The sequence below is a fragment of the Pongo abelii genome, chromosome 4, assembly GCF_028885655.2.
Source record: "Pongo abelii isolate AG06213 chromosome 4, NHGRI_mPonAbe1-v2.0_pri, whole genome shotgun sequence".
Lineage (NCBI taxonomy): Eukaryota > Metazoa > Chordata > Mammalia > Primates > Hominidae > Pongo > Pongo abelii.
The window spans coordinates 11,097,259-11,115,872 of record NC_071989.2 but is presented as its reverse complement, the minus strand read 5'-3'; the positions used below and the strand labels follow the sequence as shown (position 1 = coordinate 11,115,872).

Genomic DNA, 18,614 nt, shown 5'->3' with positions numbered 1-18,614 from the left:
CTGATTGTATTTATTTCTTATAGAATAGTGTAAGAACTGTGGATGCTAGCTATAAAACCTGTGAAATTGATTATCATTTCATTTTACAATAATTAATACTGTCATCTTAAATCATTGACTCCAGCTAGCATTTATTAGGCACCTCTGTGTTCCAGGTACTATGCTAGATACCAGGGCTTCAGAAATAAATGAGGCACCCTTGCTGCCTCACAGCTAGGGAGACAGCCTGCATTGCTAAAGTCTGTAGTGTGATGTAAAAGCATTTTATTAGTATCATGGAAAGAAAACTGGTTGCATTACTGAAAGCTCCCCCCAAACCAGGGTGGCATAATTTTTTGGCAATAGTAATTGAATGAACATGCATTACCTGCCTCCTGTTTGCCTAATACAGAACCAAGCAGGATAAGATTTAACAGATAGAAAAAGACAAGGTGCCCTGCCATGTCATAGAGCTGCCTGATCAAAGGTGGGGATGTTTGAAATTGAGTCTCATAAGCAGTGCATGCTGGGTGATCAGGTGTGATTGGGGTTCAGTGTGTGTGGCACCTCTCTGGCCTGAGATTTTGACCTGTTTTGTTACTATAGAGGTCAACCTTGGGAATGGAGACTGAAGGGCCTCCTGGGATTTAGCACTTTAAAAAGTGTGCCCCAACTTGTCACTGACACCTATGCAAAGAAACCCCAAGCCAATGGTTCACAACCCTGGCTGTTCATTAGCATCCATTTGGGGGAGGAGTGGAGCTTTTGAAAATAAGGATACCCAGGCCCTACCCAGAATAACCTAAAGAGAACCTCAGGGCTGGGGCCCAGGCATTACTATTTTTAAAACTCCCCAGCCTGATGAGTCACATTGCCCTTAATGTGTGGAAAAGAAGCTGAGATGGAGCTTACCAGTAATTGTGAGAGAAGGGCCAACTCCTGACAGCTCTCTAATTCCACCTCTCTATCTGCTGAGACACCCAGGGTTAGCAAGCCAAGTAGTGAAAAGATATTCATGAGAATAGTTTTGAGCCTTGCCAGACAGTTCTAGCCCATCCCCTGCATACAAAGCTAACAAACTCCTGTGCTCATCTGAACTGAATGTCGTGCACATTTTTTTTTTTTTTTTTTTTGAGACAGAGTTTCATTCTTTCACCCAGGCTGGAGTGCAGTGGCACAATCTTGGCTCACTGCAACCTCTGCCTTCCGGGTTCAAGCGATTCTCCTGCCTCAGCCTCCTGAGTAGCTGGGATTACAGGCACCCACCACGACGCCCAGCTAATTTTTGTGTTTTTAGTAGAGACAGGGTTTCACCCCATTGGTCAGGCTGGTCTCAAACTCCTGACATCATGATCTGCCCGCCTCGGCCTCCCAAAGTGCTGGGATTACAGGCGTGAGCCACTGCGCTCAGCCACACAATTTCTAGAATAAGAAGCTGTGGCTCAAGTGTGTGTCGTCCTAACCTCCTGTAGACCAGTCTGAATGAAAGCTACTTAGTCCCTTCATTCAAACTGTTAGTAGAAGTCTCTCTAGTAATACATTATTCTTGGCGATGTTTATAGGATGTTCAGAAATATAAAATGGAGAGTGTTATAAATTCAGGGCCCTCAAAATCCACAAAAAGAAGACCTGTATCAACTAAACAGACTGACCACGTCCTAGAAATACCGTGAAGACCAATGGTAGTGGGGCTGTGGGGATGAACATCGCCTGATTGTCATGCACATTGGAAATGCCCATGTGGATGCTTGTAGCTTTGGGGAATAGTACAGTTTCATAAGAAACACATTGAAAACTTTGAGTACAGAGGCTGAAAGTGGTGGAGGGACAGCTAAAGGGTGTAAGATAAAGAAAATCAGATTGTTCCTGGTGGCAATTTAAAGTTCAGTGACTTTGAACTCATCTTCTTTTTTGGATTTCTATCTCTATATACTTAGAACAATTTAACAACCTCCAGTTTTAAGTGTAATGTGTTAAAAATAAAAACCAATTTGAGGCACAGATATCATATCACATTTTTGACAGCTTAGCTGGGTCTTCAGCTGAAGGGCACAACTTGTGGGTCATTCTGTTGAAGGTGAAAGACAGATAGTAAAAGAGTTCTTTATCATCAATAGGAAGGATTCTTGGCCCTTCCCCAGTTACCGTGGCGATTCTTCACTCTCCCTGCTTCTTCCCTGAGCTTTCTTATCTAACCCCTATGAGTTGTACAGGTGGTGCAAAGAAGAGCTAAGGTGAAATGCCCAATATAACAGAATTCACAAAAGAAGTCTTTGGCCTACAATAAGTTGATATTTTAACAAGAAAAAACAGTGATTAAAGAGGCAAATAATGATTGAAAAGATATGTGCCCAAGTTGCATATATTTATGTGAACCACCTCCAAGCCATTCTGAGTGACAGTGGGAAGTAAATGAATAATAGATTGATTGCTAGCTGGCTAGATAACAAAAATGTACATGGCTAGTGGAATAGAAGGAATGTCAGCTTAGCAATAACTTTCCCAAATTATCTCTATCTTCATTTCCCTTCTTATTTAAAAAGCGAAACATTATTTTAATTGAATGACTAAAGATTTTATACAATGAAAGATGAGGAAGGCCATGAGATTTGTGCTCAAGGTGTTTGTAATGAGTGTTGATTGATCTATGCCATGGGCCAGCTGCACCCTAGTCTCTAGCATCTAGTGTTCCATGAGTTTCCATGACATTTGGCAGCCACTCCTCTATATCTGTGGGAAATTGGTTACAGGACTTCCCAAGGATACCAGAATTTGTAGATGCTCAAGTCCCGGCTGTATTAATAAAATGGTGCAGTATTTGCATATGACTTACGCACATTTTCCCGTAAACTTTAAATCATTTCTAGATTAATTATAATATGTAATGTTAATACAATGTGCTATGTAAATAATTGCATTGTTTAGGGAAGGATGACAAGAAAAAACATGTACATGTTCAGTACGGACAATATTTTTTAGAATATTTTCCACCCTAGGTTGGTGAAATCCATGGATGTTGAACCCACAGATACAGAGGGCCAACTGTATGTGGCATCGGAACTAAAGTTTTAAAGTCCTTTCTGGCCATTGTTGAGCATAGCAGTGTTGAAGTTGTGCAGTTTGGTCACTGTAGCCTTCACTCTGCATCGATGAATGAGAGAGGTGAGATGGAGAAGGTCACCTCTTCTCACAGCACACAAATGTTATGTTTGTCTCATTGCAATGTGGAAGGTATTCTGTTCCTCCTGGGGCTCCTGAGCTGTGGGTCAGGAAACAGCTCTAACGAAGACATTTATTGGGTTTTTACTCTGCCCCATTCCTTAAGCTCCCTTCTCCCCTCCATTCAAAGTGCCTATACCCGCAGGCATGCAGTCTCTGGCCATCCTCAGAGGGGTCTGAGTCAGGGGTTGCTTCTCCGTTTCTCCCACCGCACTCTGCTCTCATCACCCTCGGTGTATACTAAACCCAGTCACCTACAGACAAGTTACCTGCAGGACCACACTTCTGCCAGGCATTCGCATTTTCCATATTGGATTTTATGAAGGATTTGAAAATTTTTTGAGTGCATCCATATAGGAGTTCCTTTGTAAGCAATTTTGTTATTACACTCAGTTTTCTGACATTTCCAGAAATGTAAATACTTAAATGGTTGCAGTATAGTCTAAACATCATGAAATCTGAATTGCTGAGCAACACATACCTCCAATCACCTGCATAAGGGAGCAATGTTAACAAACGTACTGATGTCTCACCAAGTGAAACCAGTCCTACAGCTGTGCCACATTTAGGTCTAGTGTGTCCTTAGGTCTTAGAACATAATAAATATTTAGCCAATATTCACATTGTAAAGTACCTTGTTCACCTTTAATACCACACAGAATATCATCACATACATAGCCAAAGAAGCCAAGGTTTTGACTAAACGACTGTCCCAAGCCACTACTTGGAATCCCAAAGCATACCTTCTACATTGCAATGAGACAAACATAAAATGATCTGTCCCCATTCAGTCATATTTAGGACTTCAGCCATCTACAAAGCATTTCCTTCAAAAGACAGGGATTTAAATTTTTTTTTTTTCTTTTTCTTTGTTAAGATGGAGTCTAGCTCTGTTGCCAGGCTGGAGTGCAGTGGCGTGACCTCGGCTCACTGCAATCTCCGCCTCCCAGCTTCAAGTGATTCTCCTGCCTCAGCCTCCCGAGTAGCTAGGATTACAGGCACGCGCTGCCACACCCAGCTAATTTTTGTATTTTTGGTAAAGACGGGGTTTCACCATGTTGGCCAGGATGGCCTTGATCTCTTGACCTTGTGATCCGCCCACCTTGGCCTCCCAAAGTGCTGGGATTACAGACGTGAGCCACCACTCCCGGCCTAAAAAAAAATTTTTTAATCATTCCCATACATGAGTAACGGACACATACATTTTAGAAACATCTTCCACCCTGAACGTGTTTTTGGTAAGACTGTTCCTCATCTGTGTTTGCCGCCACCCTCCGGAGGATTTCAGAGAACCCCACAGAACTCCAGTGGAGACATTTTCTCCTGCCGTGATACCTACCTACCACCCCCACCCTTCCCTAAGGAGGCATTTATTTGTACCTTACACCCTTCATCCCTCATCACCTCAGCTGTCGCAATCACCCAAGCCTCCTGGACGACCATCATTACCTGGACCCCTCGATTGAAGGCTCTGAGCAGCCAGTTATCCCCCATATATTCCACCTGTCTTCTGTCCACCTCCCATTTCTTTTCCCTCTTTAACCTGTGGTTAAAGATCAGCAAAATTGGCCGGGCACAGTGGCTCACACCTGTAATCCCAACACTTTGGGAGGCCGAGGCGGGCGGATCATGAGGTCAGGAGATCAAGACCATCCTGGCCAACATGGTGAAACTCCGTCTCTACTAAAAATACAAAAATTAGCTGGGTGTGGTGGCGCATGCCTATAATTCCAGATACTCAGGAGGCTGAGGCACGAGAATCGCTTGAACCCAGAAGGTGGAGTTTGCAGCGAGCCGAGATCACGCCATTGCACTTCCAGCCTGGTGACAGAGTGAGACTCCGTCTCAAAAGAAAAAATAAATAAATAAATCAGCAAAATCCCCTGCGTCCATTTCGCAACCCCTCTTCTGCTAATCTCCTGTCAGCCCTGAGGACACAGCCCCCCGAGCCCCCTCCTCGAGGGTTGTTTCATTTCCCACCCACCCTCCCTCCCTTTTGTCCCTAGCCCTGGAAGTGGAGCAGACGTCCTTCTTGGAGCAGTCGTCTTTCTTGCCCCCTCCTCATTGCTGTTTTGAGAAGGATCTCTGCTCTCCTTCCTCAAGAAAACCCCCGGCACCTGTGAAGTATCCTCCCAACAGCCTGTGGCCCTCATAAGCCCATCAGTACCCTGATCAATTTACACTCTCCATATCATCTCTAGCACCTACATTTTCCTCCCTATTGGGCTTAGCTTCGGTGACATTCCCTTGTCTCTCTCCAAGTTGTCTGATGACCCATCAACTCTACCCACTCCACACCTGCCCTAGGGCAGCTGACTGTGGCTGGAGAGAGGCACACATGGATACTGACCAGTCAGCTCCTTTTCGGTTCATTGCCACAGCCTCCAGCCCTGTCCGGCACCCCGGCCACTTGCCCTGGCCAGTCAGCTCACTCACCACCCAACTCAAGAACTATTCCACATCCCCGTCCCCTTCCTTCCTCCCTTCCCTTTCTCTCTTCTCTCTGTTTTCTAAGCTCCAACCCTTCCTCACTCTCAGCAGATGACCTCACTTCTCATTTTCCCTAAAAAAATGCAAAAAACAAACAAAAAAATCAAGAGTGAATATCCTTATCTTCCTGTCACCCCATCTACCCATCTCTTCCCCATGTCCATGGCCACAGTCTGACTGTTTCTGTGGGCAGTGACCCCATTGATCACTTAATCTTATCCACCTTTCCTGTTTTGAGAATGTGCTTCCTGCCATTTTTCCCTTTCTCTCCTATGTCCCCAGGTTTTTCCTTCTCTGCATTCAGTCATTCCCATCAGCACACGAAATACTGCAATATCTTCTAGGTGATCTATCAAAACATCTCTCCAGCCCTCACTCTCTTCAAGCCCATTTCTCCATTTCCCTTTAAAATAAAACTTTGCCAAAGGCTTGTCTGTACTCACTGTCTCCCCTTCACCAATTCTCATTATCTTTTGGGACCGCTGGAGTTAGACATTTACCAACCTGACCAAAGAAAGAACTTTTGTCCCCGTCACGAGGACTTCCTTCCTCCCAGACCACCAGGCAGCTCTTGGTCCTCCTCGGTATTCGGTTGGTCTCCTTCTCCTCCTCACGCATCGCTCTCCTGGTCTTGCCTGATGCCACGGTCACCCTCCTGATGCTGATGCTCCCTGTAGTTCACTGGGTTCCTTCTTGGTCTCCTTTGAAGCTTCCCCTACTCTTTGCACCCCTCTCAATATTGGAATGTCCTCAGGCTGACTCAGCCTCTGCCTTCTGCTTTTCTTTATTTGCATTCGCTTACAGGTTTGCATCCATTCTCTTTGCTTTAAATAATATCTATGTGCTGACATCCAAAATTCTGCCTGCAGCCCTGAGATCCCAGTTTGCAGATCCTCCTTCCTTCTCTGTCCCTCTTCGGTAACCATATACGTCCCCATGAGGCAGTCCTGGTTCCACTCCCTAAAGCTGCTTCCCTCCCTCCCATTGTTCCCCGCTCAGTGAAGGGGACCTCAGGCCCCTGTGGTTCACACCAGAAGCACTGCGGTAAGGCTTGATTCCTCTTTCCCACACCAATAGCCATGCCACCAGCAAACCCTCCAGTGTGGATACCGGATCTGCCCGCTTCCCACCACCAGCACCCTCCAAGCCTGGGCCATCTCTCCTCTGTCCAGGGGAGTGACCTTCCAAGCAGCTTTGCCGTGGCTACTCCTCCCCAAACTGTCCTGGACACCCAGAGCTGTCCTGTCTTCCTGGCCCCCTGCTCACGCCTCTTCAGTCCCAGGAGGCTGTTCTCACACCAGCGAAGCCGTTCCCACCCAGGGCCTTCACATCTGTTCTTCTGGGAAGCCGAGATCTGTGTCCCCAGAGTCTGGTTCAATTGTCATCTCCAGGTCCTGCTGCAACGTTAAGGCTCCCGACAGCACCTCCCTGACCCCACTCCACAAAATAGAGATGCCAGCAGCCTCACCCCCACTTTTCTATCCCCACCCCACTCCTCTATCCCACCCCCTTCCTCCATCCCCGCCCCCTTCCTCCATCCCCGCCCCCTTCCTCCATCCCCACCCCCTTCCTCCATCCCCGCCCCCTTCCTCCATCCCCGCCCCCCTTCCTCCATCCCCGCCCCCCTTCCTCCATCCCCGCCCCCCTTCCTCCATCCCCGCCCCCTTCCTCCATCCCCGCCCCCTTCCTCCATCCCCGCCCCCTTCCTCCATCCCCGCCCCACTTCCTCCATCCCCGCCCCCTTCCTCCATCCCCGCCCCACTTCCTCCATCCCCGCCCCACTTCCTCCATCCCCGCCCCCTTCCTCCATCCCCGCCCCCTTCCTCCATCCCCGCCCCCTTCCTCCATCCCCGCCCCCTTCCTCCATCCCCGCCCCCTTCCTCCATCCCCGCCCCCTTCCTCCATCCCCGCCCCCTTCCTCCATCCCCGCCCCCTTCCTCCATCCCCGCCCCCTTCTTCCATCCCCGCCCCCCTTCCTCCATCCCCGCCCCCTTCCTCCATCCCCGCCCCCTTCCTCCATCCCCGCCCCCTTCCTCCATCCCCGCCCCACTTCCTCCATCCCCGCCCCCTTCCTCCATCCCCGCCCCCCTTCCTCCATCCCCGCCCCCTTCCTCCATCCCCGCCCCCTTCCTCCATCCCAGCCCCCTTCCTCCATCCCAGCCCCCTTCCTCCATCCCCGCCCCACTTCCTCCATCCCCGCCCCACTTCCTCCATCCCCGCCCCCTTCCTCCATCCCTGCCCCCTTCCTCCATCCCCGCCCCCCTTCCTCCATCCCCGCCCCACTTCCTCCATCCCCGCCCCCTTCCTCCATCCCCGCCCCACTTCCTCTATCTCCCCCCCACCAGGCTCCTCCATCCCCGCCCCGCTTCCTCCATCCCCGCCCCCTTCCTCCTTCCCCACCCCCCTTCCTCCATCCCCGCCCCCCTTCCTCCATCCCCACCCCCCTTCCTCCATCCCCGCCCCCCTTCCTCCATCCCCGCCCCCCTTCCTCCATCCCCGCCCCCTTCCTCCATCCCCACCCCCCTTCCTCCATCCCCGCCCCCCTTCCTCCATCCCCGCCCCCGCTCCTCCATCTCCCCCGCACCCGGCTCCTCTATCCCAGCCCCTGCTCGTCTATCCCCTAATCCGGCTTGGTTTTTCCTTCCAAGCACTTGTTAGAATGCCACGTTAGTATTAATATGTTTTTTGTAACTTGTGTATTGTTTGACTTTGGGTGGCCTATTTACTGTCAAAGGCTCAAATTCTTCATGTAGAATGCAGATAATGGTATCCATTAGTTTGGTTTTATTTCCATTAGAGTAATATGTCCAATATTACTGACATTATAGCAAAGGAAAGCAGGCACTGTCCCACCCCCTGTTCCCACTTTACATTGGCACTTGTTTTCAATTCTTTAGCTTTTCTTTCTGATAATATTTAGACTTGTAAGGGACTCAAAACTCTATCAAAAATCATTGAAAACATAAATAGATGAATTAATAAAGAACAAAATGCATATTCATTTCCATGTTCTTAATTCTTATTAGATACACCAAGACTAATCTTTGTGTATCTAATTCTCATTATTCCTGTCCTACTTGACTGATAGGATAAAGCCAGAATAAGAGGTGCATGTTTTTAAAAGCTACTACCCAGCTTACTTACTAGGTGCTAACTGTGTGGCAAGATTCTCTGAACAATCCCAAGAGAACAAAGCATTGAGCCCCTTAAAAGTCTAAATGTTGTCAGGGAAAAAAATAAAAAATCTAAAAGAATTGAAAGCAATGGCCTCTGTAAAGGAGGATTTGGGGGTGGAGCAGGTGACTGCTTTTCTTTGCTATAATGTTAGTACTATTTAACATGTTACTTTGATAAAATCTATTTAAAAAAGAAAAAAAGACTGGAAGGAAATACCATGACATGTTAACAGGAGTTCTTTCAGGTGGAGAGGGTGGAATTACCACCTATTTTTATTTTCTTCTTTATGCTTTGTAAATTCACAAAATAATTTGTGATATATTTATGCGGTTTTCATAAGGAAAAATAGTATAGATGCTTTCTGTATATTAACTAGATATCAGAAGCCTAACGGAGGCTTGGTAGGATGCATTTTGAATATGCTCTATATTGGAAAATATCATGCCTGGAGCAGACCAGCTTGGAGACAGGCTAGGGTGGGCATTTGGGGCTGGAAAGGACACAGGGAGGTAAACGGGAAGGGAGGACGCTGCCCTGGATTCTGGTTGCCAACAGATGGGTCCTGGGAGCAAAGGGGTAAACCCTTGTGGAAAATCTTGAGGCAGCGGAAGAGGGAGCCAGGCAGAGCTGGAACCAGGTAGGCAAAAAATAGACAGTTTCCGAGTCCCCTAACATTCTGAGCATCGTATTTTCATCAAAGTAAAAGCTTCTGACCAGAGCAGGTTTGTAAAGAGACCATTTATTCAACATTCATGGAGGAAAGCAGGCCCTACCCGCCAGGCTGTCTGGAGGGAAGGAGGTGTGTCTTCATTCACATTTGGCTCTGTTCACCTCCATGAGGGTGCAGAGCTTCAAGAACGTCTTTTGACACACCATAGAAATATTATGCAAATCCAGACACTTGGAACTTAAAAATGTCCGGAGGTGAAAACTCACTCTGTCTTGCTCATCTAACAGGAGCGTGCTGTGTTTTGCAGGATGGATGGTCACAATACCACTTTGTAGCCTCGTCTTCAACCATCGAGAGGGACCGGCAAAGGCCCTACTCCTCCTCCCGCACGCCCTCCATCTCCCCTGTGCGCGTGTCTCCCAACAACCGCTCAGGTAAGAGGCTGCCGTGGCTAGTCAGCCAGGCTTTATTTCTCGTTGAGCAAAGACCCTCCTTCGCAGTCCCTGAGCCACCCCGTACTCAGAGGAGAGCCTTCTATTCAGATCTTTGCTAGAAGTAGGAAATGAATCTGTTCTTTGTACTGTGGTGGCCACTCTGTGTTTTGTATACACAGACTCGGAGCAAATCTCCTTCTCTAACGGGTTCCTATGCATGACATGCATGTAACGGACCTGAATTCAGGAGGAACGAGTATAAAGAAAACTTTCATGTGTCTGCAAATCAGGGGTTTCCGTGGACAATTTTTCCAACTTAAAATAGTTTCAGTTGACATGACGAGGTGGCTCATGCCTGTAATCCCAGCACGTTGGGAGGCCGAGGCAGGCAGATTGCCTGAGCTCGGGAGTTCGAAACCATCCTGGGCAACATGGCAAAACCCCATCTCTAGTAAAAATACAAAAATTAGCCAGGCATGGTGGCACACGCCTGTAATCCCAGCTACTTGGGAGGCTGAGGCAGGAGAATCACTTGAACCCGAGAGGCCGAGATTTCAGTGAGCGGAGATCATACCACTGCACCCCAGCCTGGGTGACAGAGTGAGACTCCGTCTCAATAAATAAATTAATTAATTAAATAAAAATAGTTTGAGTTGCATTTTGTCATAATTGGCATAAAAAGTAGAGGAGACCAAATGTGCTTTCTTCCTTCAGTGTGATATACATTTGACACATATCATTGATGGCTTCATAACTGTTCCATATCTAATTAGCTTTTTATTATTAATGATAAACCAGCAGATGCCACTGATAAATTATTATCATAGCCAACTATAACTTCTAAGTCATTCCATTTAATTTTTTTCTAATTTTGTCACATTCCTATTGCTTAAATTTTGAACTTCTTTTATTTGTAAAAATACTTGATTTTATACCCTTTTTAATTCACATTAAGGAATGCCAAAAATCAGAGGAAAGATGAAAGGCAAATGTGAACACACCATTTAGTAATATAAACGGCATAAATTTGCTGTTTTCCTCACAGTTTAAGTTTTTAAAACTTTTATTTTGATTTCTGCATTTTGATTTTGTTCTGAGAATGAAAGATGGATAACAAGTTATATGCACCCACACAGACACAGCTATGTAGGCTTTTATTTATGAAAGCTTTCTTCCTACTCCTCTCTGCCCTCTCCCTGCTGAGGAAATCCTATTCTCTGAAATGACACCTAGGAGGACCTGGTAGAGAGCATTGCCCGGCAAAGTGGTCTCCATACCCCCGAGAATGATGGTCGCATAACTCCACGCCAGACTTTACTGTCAACATGAAGAGAAATGAATGGCCAATATCTGACTGAAATAAATGGCCCACTCCTAGCTCTGTGAAAGCTGATCCTTTTAGTGTACTGTCATTGCTTATCACATTTAGTCCAACCCTGGGTGATTATCAGGAACCCCCTGTACCTGTGGAAACGTCCACCCATCTCAGAAGCATGGAGGTGGCCTCTTAGGCCTCTTATTTTTGTAATTCCAGCAGGCTTAAAAAGATAAAGCGCATGGAGTGTGGGAAGCATATGGATGGTGTCTTTTGGAAAGCAGTAATTATTAAGAATTACAGTGAGCCAATCAGTGTTATGAGAATGAAATGACATGATGGATCGGCAAGGGCTGGGAGAGAGAAGCAGCCTTTTCTCGAGAGCAGGCAGGGCTGTGTTCACCCAGCCATGCAGCCAGTGCGCTGCCTCAGGATTTCCTAGGCGAGGCACATCCAGACACCTAATAAACACTTGTTTGCGTGATTTGATTTTTCCCAGAACTTAATCCTGATTTACCAGAGACTTGGAGCACCGCTGCGTGTGAGGTCTCAGGAGATAATTACACACTTGATGTGGTTTAATAAACACCACCATCTGGGCAATATTGGATTCTAATTTTAAAAGCTGTGGTCAACAGGCTTTAAAATATTGTCCCTTCGTGATTGTGTGGCAGTAACTCATAAAAGGCTAACCTTTATTAGGGAAGACCCAGAGGCAAAAGGGCAAAGGCAGGAAGAGAGACTTTCCTGGAAGAGAAAGATGGTGAACCGAAGAGAAGGGGGCAGCAGATGGAAGAGGTGAGCGAGGCACCAGCGAGCAGACAGGAACTGGACGCAGAGCCCAGTTGAGTGACAGGGCTTGCTAAGGACTCAGTTGTTCTTGCAGAGGTTCCCCTCTCCAAGCAACAGAACCCCAATCTTCATAAGACACAGTGGCTGCCCCTCACATCTCCCCAGATTCACATTAGGGACAGAGATGGCCCATGTCCCAGCCTTTGTCTGTCCTCTCCCCTGGAGCCTCTCTTCCCTCACAGCAGAGCCTGGGCATTCTCTCCACCTACACAGGGTCACTGTGGATCAGGGAGGTTCAGTTCTTGATCAAGTCGTTGCAGCTCCAGGCTTGTCCTGCAAGTGAGGAGGGTGCTGCAGCTGTCCGAGCTGCGTGGTTTTCTTCCCTGTCTGCCATTGTGTTTGTATCTGGGGCTTCTGGCCAGCTGGCATCGGGTGGGGTTCAAGACTCAGTATTTTTTGAAAGGATTCCAGGTAATGAATTCTAATAGGCATCCAGGATCCAAAACCCCTGATGGCTTCAAGAGCTGAGCATCGAGGCGTGATTTTATTTTGATGGGTTTGAGAGGGTGGCAACAACCCGTGTTTATCTTCCCAGCACTTGGCTGTGACGTCTGTTGGGCACTTCTGCCTCTCATTCTACTTTATTTGGATATCCATTTCCTCACTCGATTGAGAGCTGCACAAGTTCAGGAAGAGCCACATGATCTGCGTGTCTGCCTTGCACAGTGGCTAGCACAGGAATTTGTACATAGAAGATACTAAGGGTGACAAACTGAATCACATGACTCAGTGACATGAGAGGTGCCTTGGGGGACCACAGACCCAAGGAGCAAAGGGACCCTACAGAGGGTGTGAATGATAAGCTGGAAGGTAAACTGAGGTTTGGCTGGGGATGAGCTTTGACACTGGCAAAGGAAAGAGGGATTTATCCTAAAAATCAGAGTGCTCTAGGGATTCCTAGCCTTAATAGTCATCAAGTACGCTAAGTAAATATGGATTCTGAAGCCTGTCACTGAAAATTCAGACTCAAAAGGTCCAGGATGGGCTCTGGGCATCCATAAATTCTCAAGTGATTGTTGAGGGTAAACAAGGCTCTGAAGCACTGCCCTGGGCTATGGGAGCTGGAGAGAGCTTCCTGACAGAAGGACACAGCACCTGAGCTCCTGTGGAGCTGGACACAGCTGCAGATGCCCACGGGGTGGGGTGCGCGACCAGCTGCCCCCTCACCCAGACGCATGGCTCCTGCCAACCTCTCCCAGTGCCCCTCTGCACTGGCAGGAAGGTTGAGTTGCTGCCAATCCCTTCAGTCACTCATGAAAATTCAACCTCCTTTTACTGACTTCCTTGCCTCTGAGTTCAGCTTTTCCTCTCCTAGTACCAGTTTGTTAAGGACTCCTGGAATTTCCCAGGAGGATCCTCCAATTACAACCCAGCACTTTAGAAATGGGTGCAAGAGGAACGGCAGGGCTCAGCCTGCCAGCCGGACAGGCAGTGAGTGGCCGAGGTGTAAGGAGGGCCTCAGAGATTATTGGGGTGTTTATGCAAAGCACTGGAGCAAGGCAGCCCTAGCAGGAACTAGAGCTGCCTCCATGCCCCTCCCCAGCCCACCCCAGCCACAGACGACGAAGGTCTTTGTGGGCTTGGTTATTTCTGCCCCACAAATCATCCTACGTAGAGAGCTGTTTCCTCTCTGACTTTTTTAAAGGCAGTTTCTAGGTGACTCAGTGTTTAAGTAAAACTGCATTTATTTTAATCAAGGATTAGTCAATATCAGTAATAGATCTTCTGAAACACATCTAATTAAGGAAGGGAGTGCGGGAAGGAAAGGGAAGGAAAAGAGAAGAGACAGGAAGAAACCAAGAGCAGTCTCATTCCTAAACTGCCCCACACACCTTGGGCAGGTCACGTCCCTTCTATGATCTGTCTCTGAGGAAGAGGGCCCCAGGATGTGGTCCCCAATTGCCAGCCTCCAAATCACATGCCCCCTAACTATAAAGCATCAGTTGTCACAGGTGAGGGAATGGGGCAGGGACAAGAGCCAAAACTGCCAAAAAATAAAAATTAAAAAGAAAACCCATCAGGTCCTCATGTAGGCATTGAGAGGTGCGGGACCATGCGTAGTGAGGACCCTGACTGTGTGGAAGGTACACACGCTGTGGAATGAGACGCAGAAAATCACCCTTTTGATTTCTTTATGTAGCAAGTGCCCCAGCTTCACCTCGGGAAATGATCAGCCTCAAAGAAAGGAAAACAGACTACGAGTGCACCGGCAGCAATGCCACCTACCACGGAGCTAAAGGCGAACACACTTCCAGGAAAGACGCCATGACAGGTGAGCGCCCCTCGCACGCCCCCTCCTGGAACTTGGTGGCTTGACCCGAGACAAGGCAGAGAGATGGGGCATCAGGCTTCACGGGGCTGGCTGGGCTTGGCTGCTGAGCAGGACTTAGCAGCTGTCTGGTCACTTGAGAGCTTGATAATGATGATTTCCAAGAATTGGAACTAAGAATAGAGGCATAACTAAGAGAAAATGTTTTCTACCCATGTTTTATCGGTCCTTTCCTCTCGTTTGTCCAGCTCATGATATTCTTTCAAATTAGAGAGAATATTTCCACATATTTCTTCCTCGTTGACATCACCCATTGGGGAGGGGACTCGGTGGAGGCAGTGTAGTTAGGCCTTGTGCATTAGGAATGGAGGGAACTGAAAAGAAGGTGGAAGGGAAGGGGAGTGGAGGGGAGTGGGGGAGGGGAGTGGGGAGGGGAGGGGAGGGGAGGGATGGGGGATGGAAAGAGGAAGGACAGGAGGAGGATTTAAGGGGAACCCCATGAAACTATTGTTGAGATATTTTCCCCTCTTGCCATGATACAACCTCTTAACCATGACATACCCCAAAGAAGCTTCCTTAGAGCTGATGACTGCAGATCCCTGGGGAGGCATTCATCTTTCACGCTCGTCATCCCTCACGATCTCAGTCACAGCCATTGCCTTCCTTTCTTATCATCCAAGACTCTATGGAGGCCAGAATTGGTACAATGGGTGTCTGTCTCTGCCCCCTCCACTGTGCCATGCCCAGCCCATCTGATAACAGGGCTTACCCTTAAGTCAGTATACTCTGTACGTATTGTACACTCTGTATATGCCTCTGTTGAGGCACTCGCAGCCCCCTCCAAGCTCTCCATACCTCACCCTCTCCCTGGATGGTCCTCCTCCAAGAAGCAGGACGTGGGCTCTGGCTGTAGAGGGAGTTATACCTTAAAAGCAAAGCTGCCGGAGCCCTGAGGACCTTTCAACGGGGACCCCACACCCTCTTTACCACATGGGCATGGAGATGGGTCCCTGCTGAAAATAGGCTATAGGGAAGAGCCTTTAATAGAACAAGGCCGGGTTAGATCATTCATAAAGCTGGGGCGCAAAGGGCGCCATGCAGACACTGAGACCCTCTTAGGAGAGGAATCTGAAGAGCAGGAGGCAGTTCTCCAGTAGTATTTAGGTGTAGACTGGCAGGGAAGCAGAGTAGACAAATTGGATGATTTATTAAAATGCCTTCCAAACCAGGACAGCGAAGATAAATTTTTCTAATAGCAAATGCATTTACCCCAGCGGCAGTGTTTTCCGTGTTCACTCTGCTCAGCTGCATAAAGAAAAGTATAATAAACAGATGTTTCTTATCCCTGCCCCCAGGAGCACATTCTGCCTCCATGTGCAGACCCTACAAGGGAACACCTCAGCACTGCTCCTGAGATGTTTCCTGAATGGGAGAACTTAACTCATTACATGGACTCTAGGTTATTATTCACATTCACTGTTTCCCCCCTTACATGTTGCCGCGTAGATGAACAGGAACAAAGAAAACTGTGAATCTGAATTCTGAGTTCCTGGAGTCTAGACATTTGGCAGAGGATCCCATTTGTACTGATCATGCTGAGCTAGTCATGACACCAAATTCAACTGACCCGTTCAATGTGCAGTTATCGTTGCCCTGGGTAGCCGTATCACCAGCTGTCTGGGATGATACACTGAGATTAAAGAATAGTTGTGAGATCGACTGCATTATTATTAAGTTTCGCATTTCTCTTTAACTCTCTTGCCCAAGAGAATCATTCAAAAGGCCTTCAGGTGTGGGTGTGCGTGTTTATGTCAAAACAGTTCCAATGGCACATAATTGTGCCCTGGACTCAAAATAAAACATAAAATTTACTATGTTTCTGATATTTAATCTTCTTAGAAAATGGCAGGGATCTTGACAATTTCAGTGTATGTAATTCTTCAAACTTATTTAGAGGCTTAAACAGCTTTGCTCTAACTTACTTAAAAATGCAATTCAGGAGTACATTCTCAATCATGTAGCAAGCCAGAAAGAACATTGAGATCTTTGTTGGATACTATGCGTATATAGGGAAGTTCCGCTAAAGCCAATGAGTGCTGTGTAAACGCCGGTTGTTATTACCACAACAATGATGGTGATGGTGGTGGTAGTGAGGGTGATGGAGGTGACGGTGGGATAGCAGAAGTGAGGATAGTGGTGGTTTGCCACTTTCAATAGTGGTATGAATAAGTCCCCAGCCAAGCCAGGTGGAAGCCAGTCTTTCACATATTGATGGGGAGATTGAGTTTCCAGCCCCTACCTTGCAGGATGTTAGCAAATGCCCATCATTCCAGGGTTTACTTGCAAAATCAGATTTCTTGTGGCCTCCACATGAAAAGCAATGCTTTTTCTCATTCAAGAACAAAAAGCAATGCTTTTTCTCATTCAAGAACAAATCCACGGGACACTTGAAGTTCAGTGCATTGAAAGACAACCTGAAAAACTGCCATCTTCCTTGTTTCATTCCCTGCCAAGAAAACGTTCCCTCTGATATGAAAACAACAAGGGAAGCTTCACCCTCAAAATGCAGCCTATGAGGGCTGGAAGGGCAAACATCTCTTTGATGGAGCTGTCATCTCTTCTGCTGAGCTCTTAGAAGTTCAGATCCATCTAGGTGTTTATTCCAGGCTTCCCCCACCCTCCTTTTCTGGATTCATTTTCTAGCTTGGATGAAGCCTCATGAAATTCTTCTCTCCTAAGTGTTTCTCTGTCACTGGGGAGCCCTGAGAAATCCAGTCGGCTGTTCATTCAGGCATGCCGGCTTCCACAGCGAGTTCTTGCAGCCCTGCATGCCTGGGAACCTCACATGTTCAGTTCACCTCAAGAAAGGGCTGCATCATCCCAGCAGCTCCACCGCCCGACTTTTCAATTCACCTGGAGGTTTTTCCCTCCCATCTGAGCTTCCCACATATCCTTTCACCCAACGGTCTGTTTGTTTTTGTCAGTGTCTTTCTTATGCCTTTTATTTATTTATTTATTTATTTATTTATTTTTGAGATGGAGTTTCGCTCTGTCGCCCAGGCTGGAGTGCAATGGCGCAATCTTAGCTCACTGTAATCTCCGCCTCCCGGGTTCAAGCAATTCTCCTGCCTCAGCGTTTTGAGTAGCTGGGATTACACGCGCCTGCCACCAGGCCCGGCTAATTTTTAGATTTTTAGTAGAGACGGGGTTTCACCATGTTGGCCAGGCTGGTCTTGAACTCCTGGCATCAAGTGATCTTCCCGTCTCGGCCTCTCAAAATGCTGGGATTACAGGCGTGAGTCACCACACCCGGCCTCTTATGCCTTTGAAAGTCTGTCTAAACTTCAATGTGTTGATTCAGTTGGAAATTGGGTATTTGGGGGCTGTTAGAAAAATAGAAAGGCATTCTTCTGTGAGTCCACTATTAGCTCAGTCATATGAGGGCAGAGCCTCTGTGAATTCCTCTGCCTCATGTGTCCGTAAAGGTAATTCAGTCTCAGCTATGGTTTCGTTTAAACGAGTGAGGGGAAAGAACTTCCATATTAACATCCTAGGCTCAGAAGCCACAAACTCTGCCTCATGCTTTTAAGATTCCTCTGATGAGAGCGTGTCGGTGTCTGTTTATGATTTCACAACAGGGAGGGAGGCCAAGACTACAATAGTGCAAATGTTCTAAAAAATATATGCATTTAATTCTGAGCAACAGAAAAAACAAAATTTCACCTTATCCCTGAAGTGACATTTTGTATCAGCAAATTATAGCTCTGAAGGCAGATTTATCTAAGGTTTACTCATTTATTCATTCAGCAAATGGGGCACTTACTCTATGGGTGTCCACTGAGGCCAGGCACTGTGCCAGGCTCTGAGGATACATACAGAGGTAGCAGCAGGACAGACTGTTTCTGTCTCACGGGCCTTCTGCTCTGGAAGAGGAAGGCAGACGGTACATAAGGTAAACAGTAGAACAGGTTCCCAGCAAGATGATACTGCACTGTGTTTAGTAGGAAGAAGAAACTGATCAGGGTAATGAGATAGGGGTGCAGGCGGAAGGGGTTACTTCACTTTACGTGGGAGGAGGAGACATTTAAAGTCTGAGGGAAGTGAGTTCCAGGGAGAAAGATCAGCAAGGACAACCTCACCGAAGCTAAACAAGTTTGGCCCGCTCTGAGGAAGGAGGGTCGGCAAAGCTGGGGCTCCTTTAACAGGAGG

At 47.4% G+C, this 18,614-nt stretch overlaps 1 protein-coding gene across 5 annotated transcripts in view; it reads left to right on the top strand.

Moving 5' to 3' along the window:
- The window catches only part of CTNND2 (catenin delta 2), a 948,913-nt gene that overhangs the window by 918,271 nt on the left and 12,028 nt on the right, over window positions 1–18,614 (top strand). For all 5 annotated transcript variants that reach the window (XM_024247287.3, XM_054555411.2, XM_054555413.2 and 2 more), the window contains 2 exons: window positions 9,843–9,969; window positions 14,277–14,408. In XM_024247287.3, coding sequence (XP_024103055.1) covers window positions 9,843–9,969; window positions 14,277–14,408 — 259 coding nt within the window. The remainder of the gene's footprint in view (window positions 1–9,842; window positions 9,970–14,276; window positions 14,409–18,614) is intronic.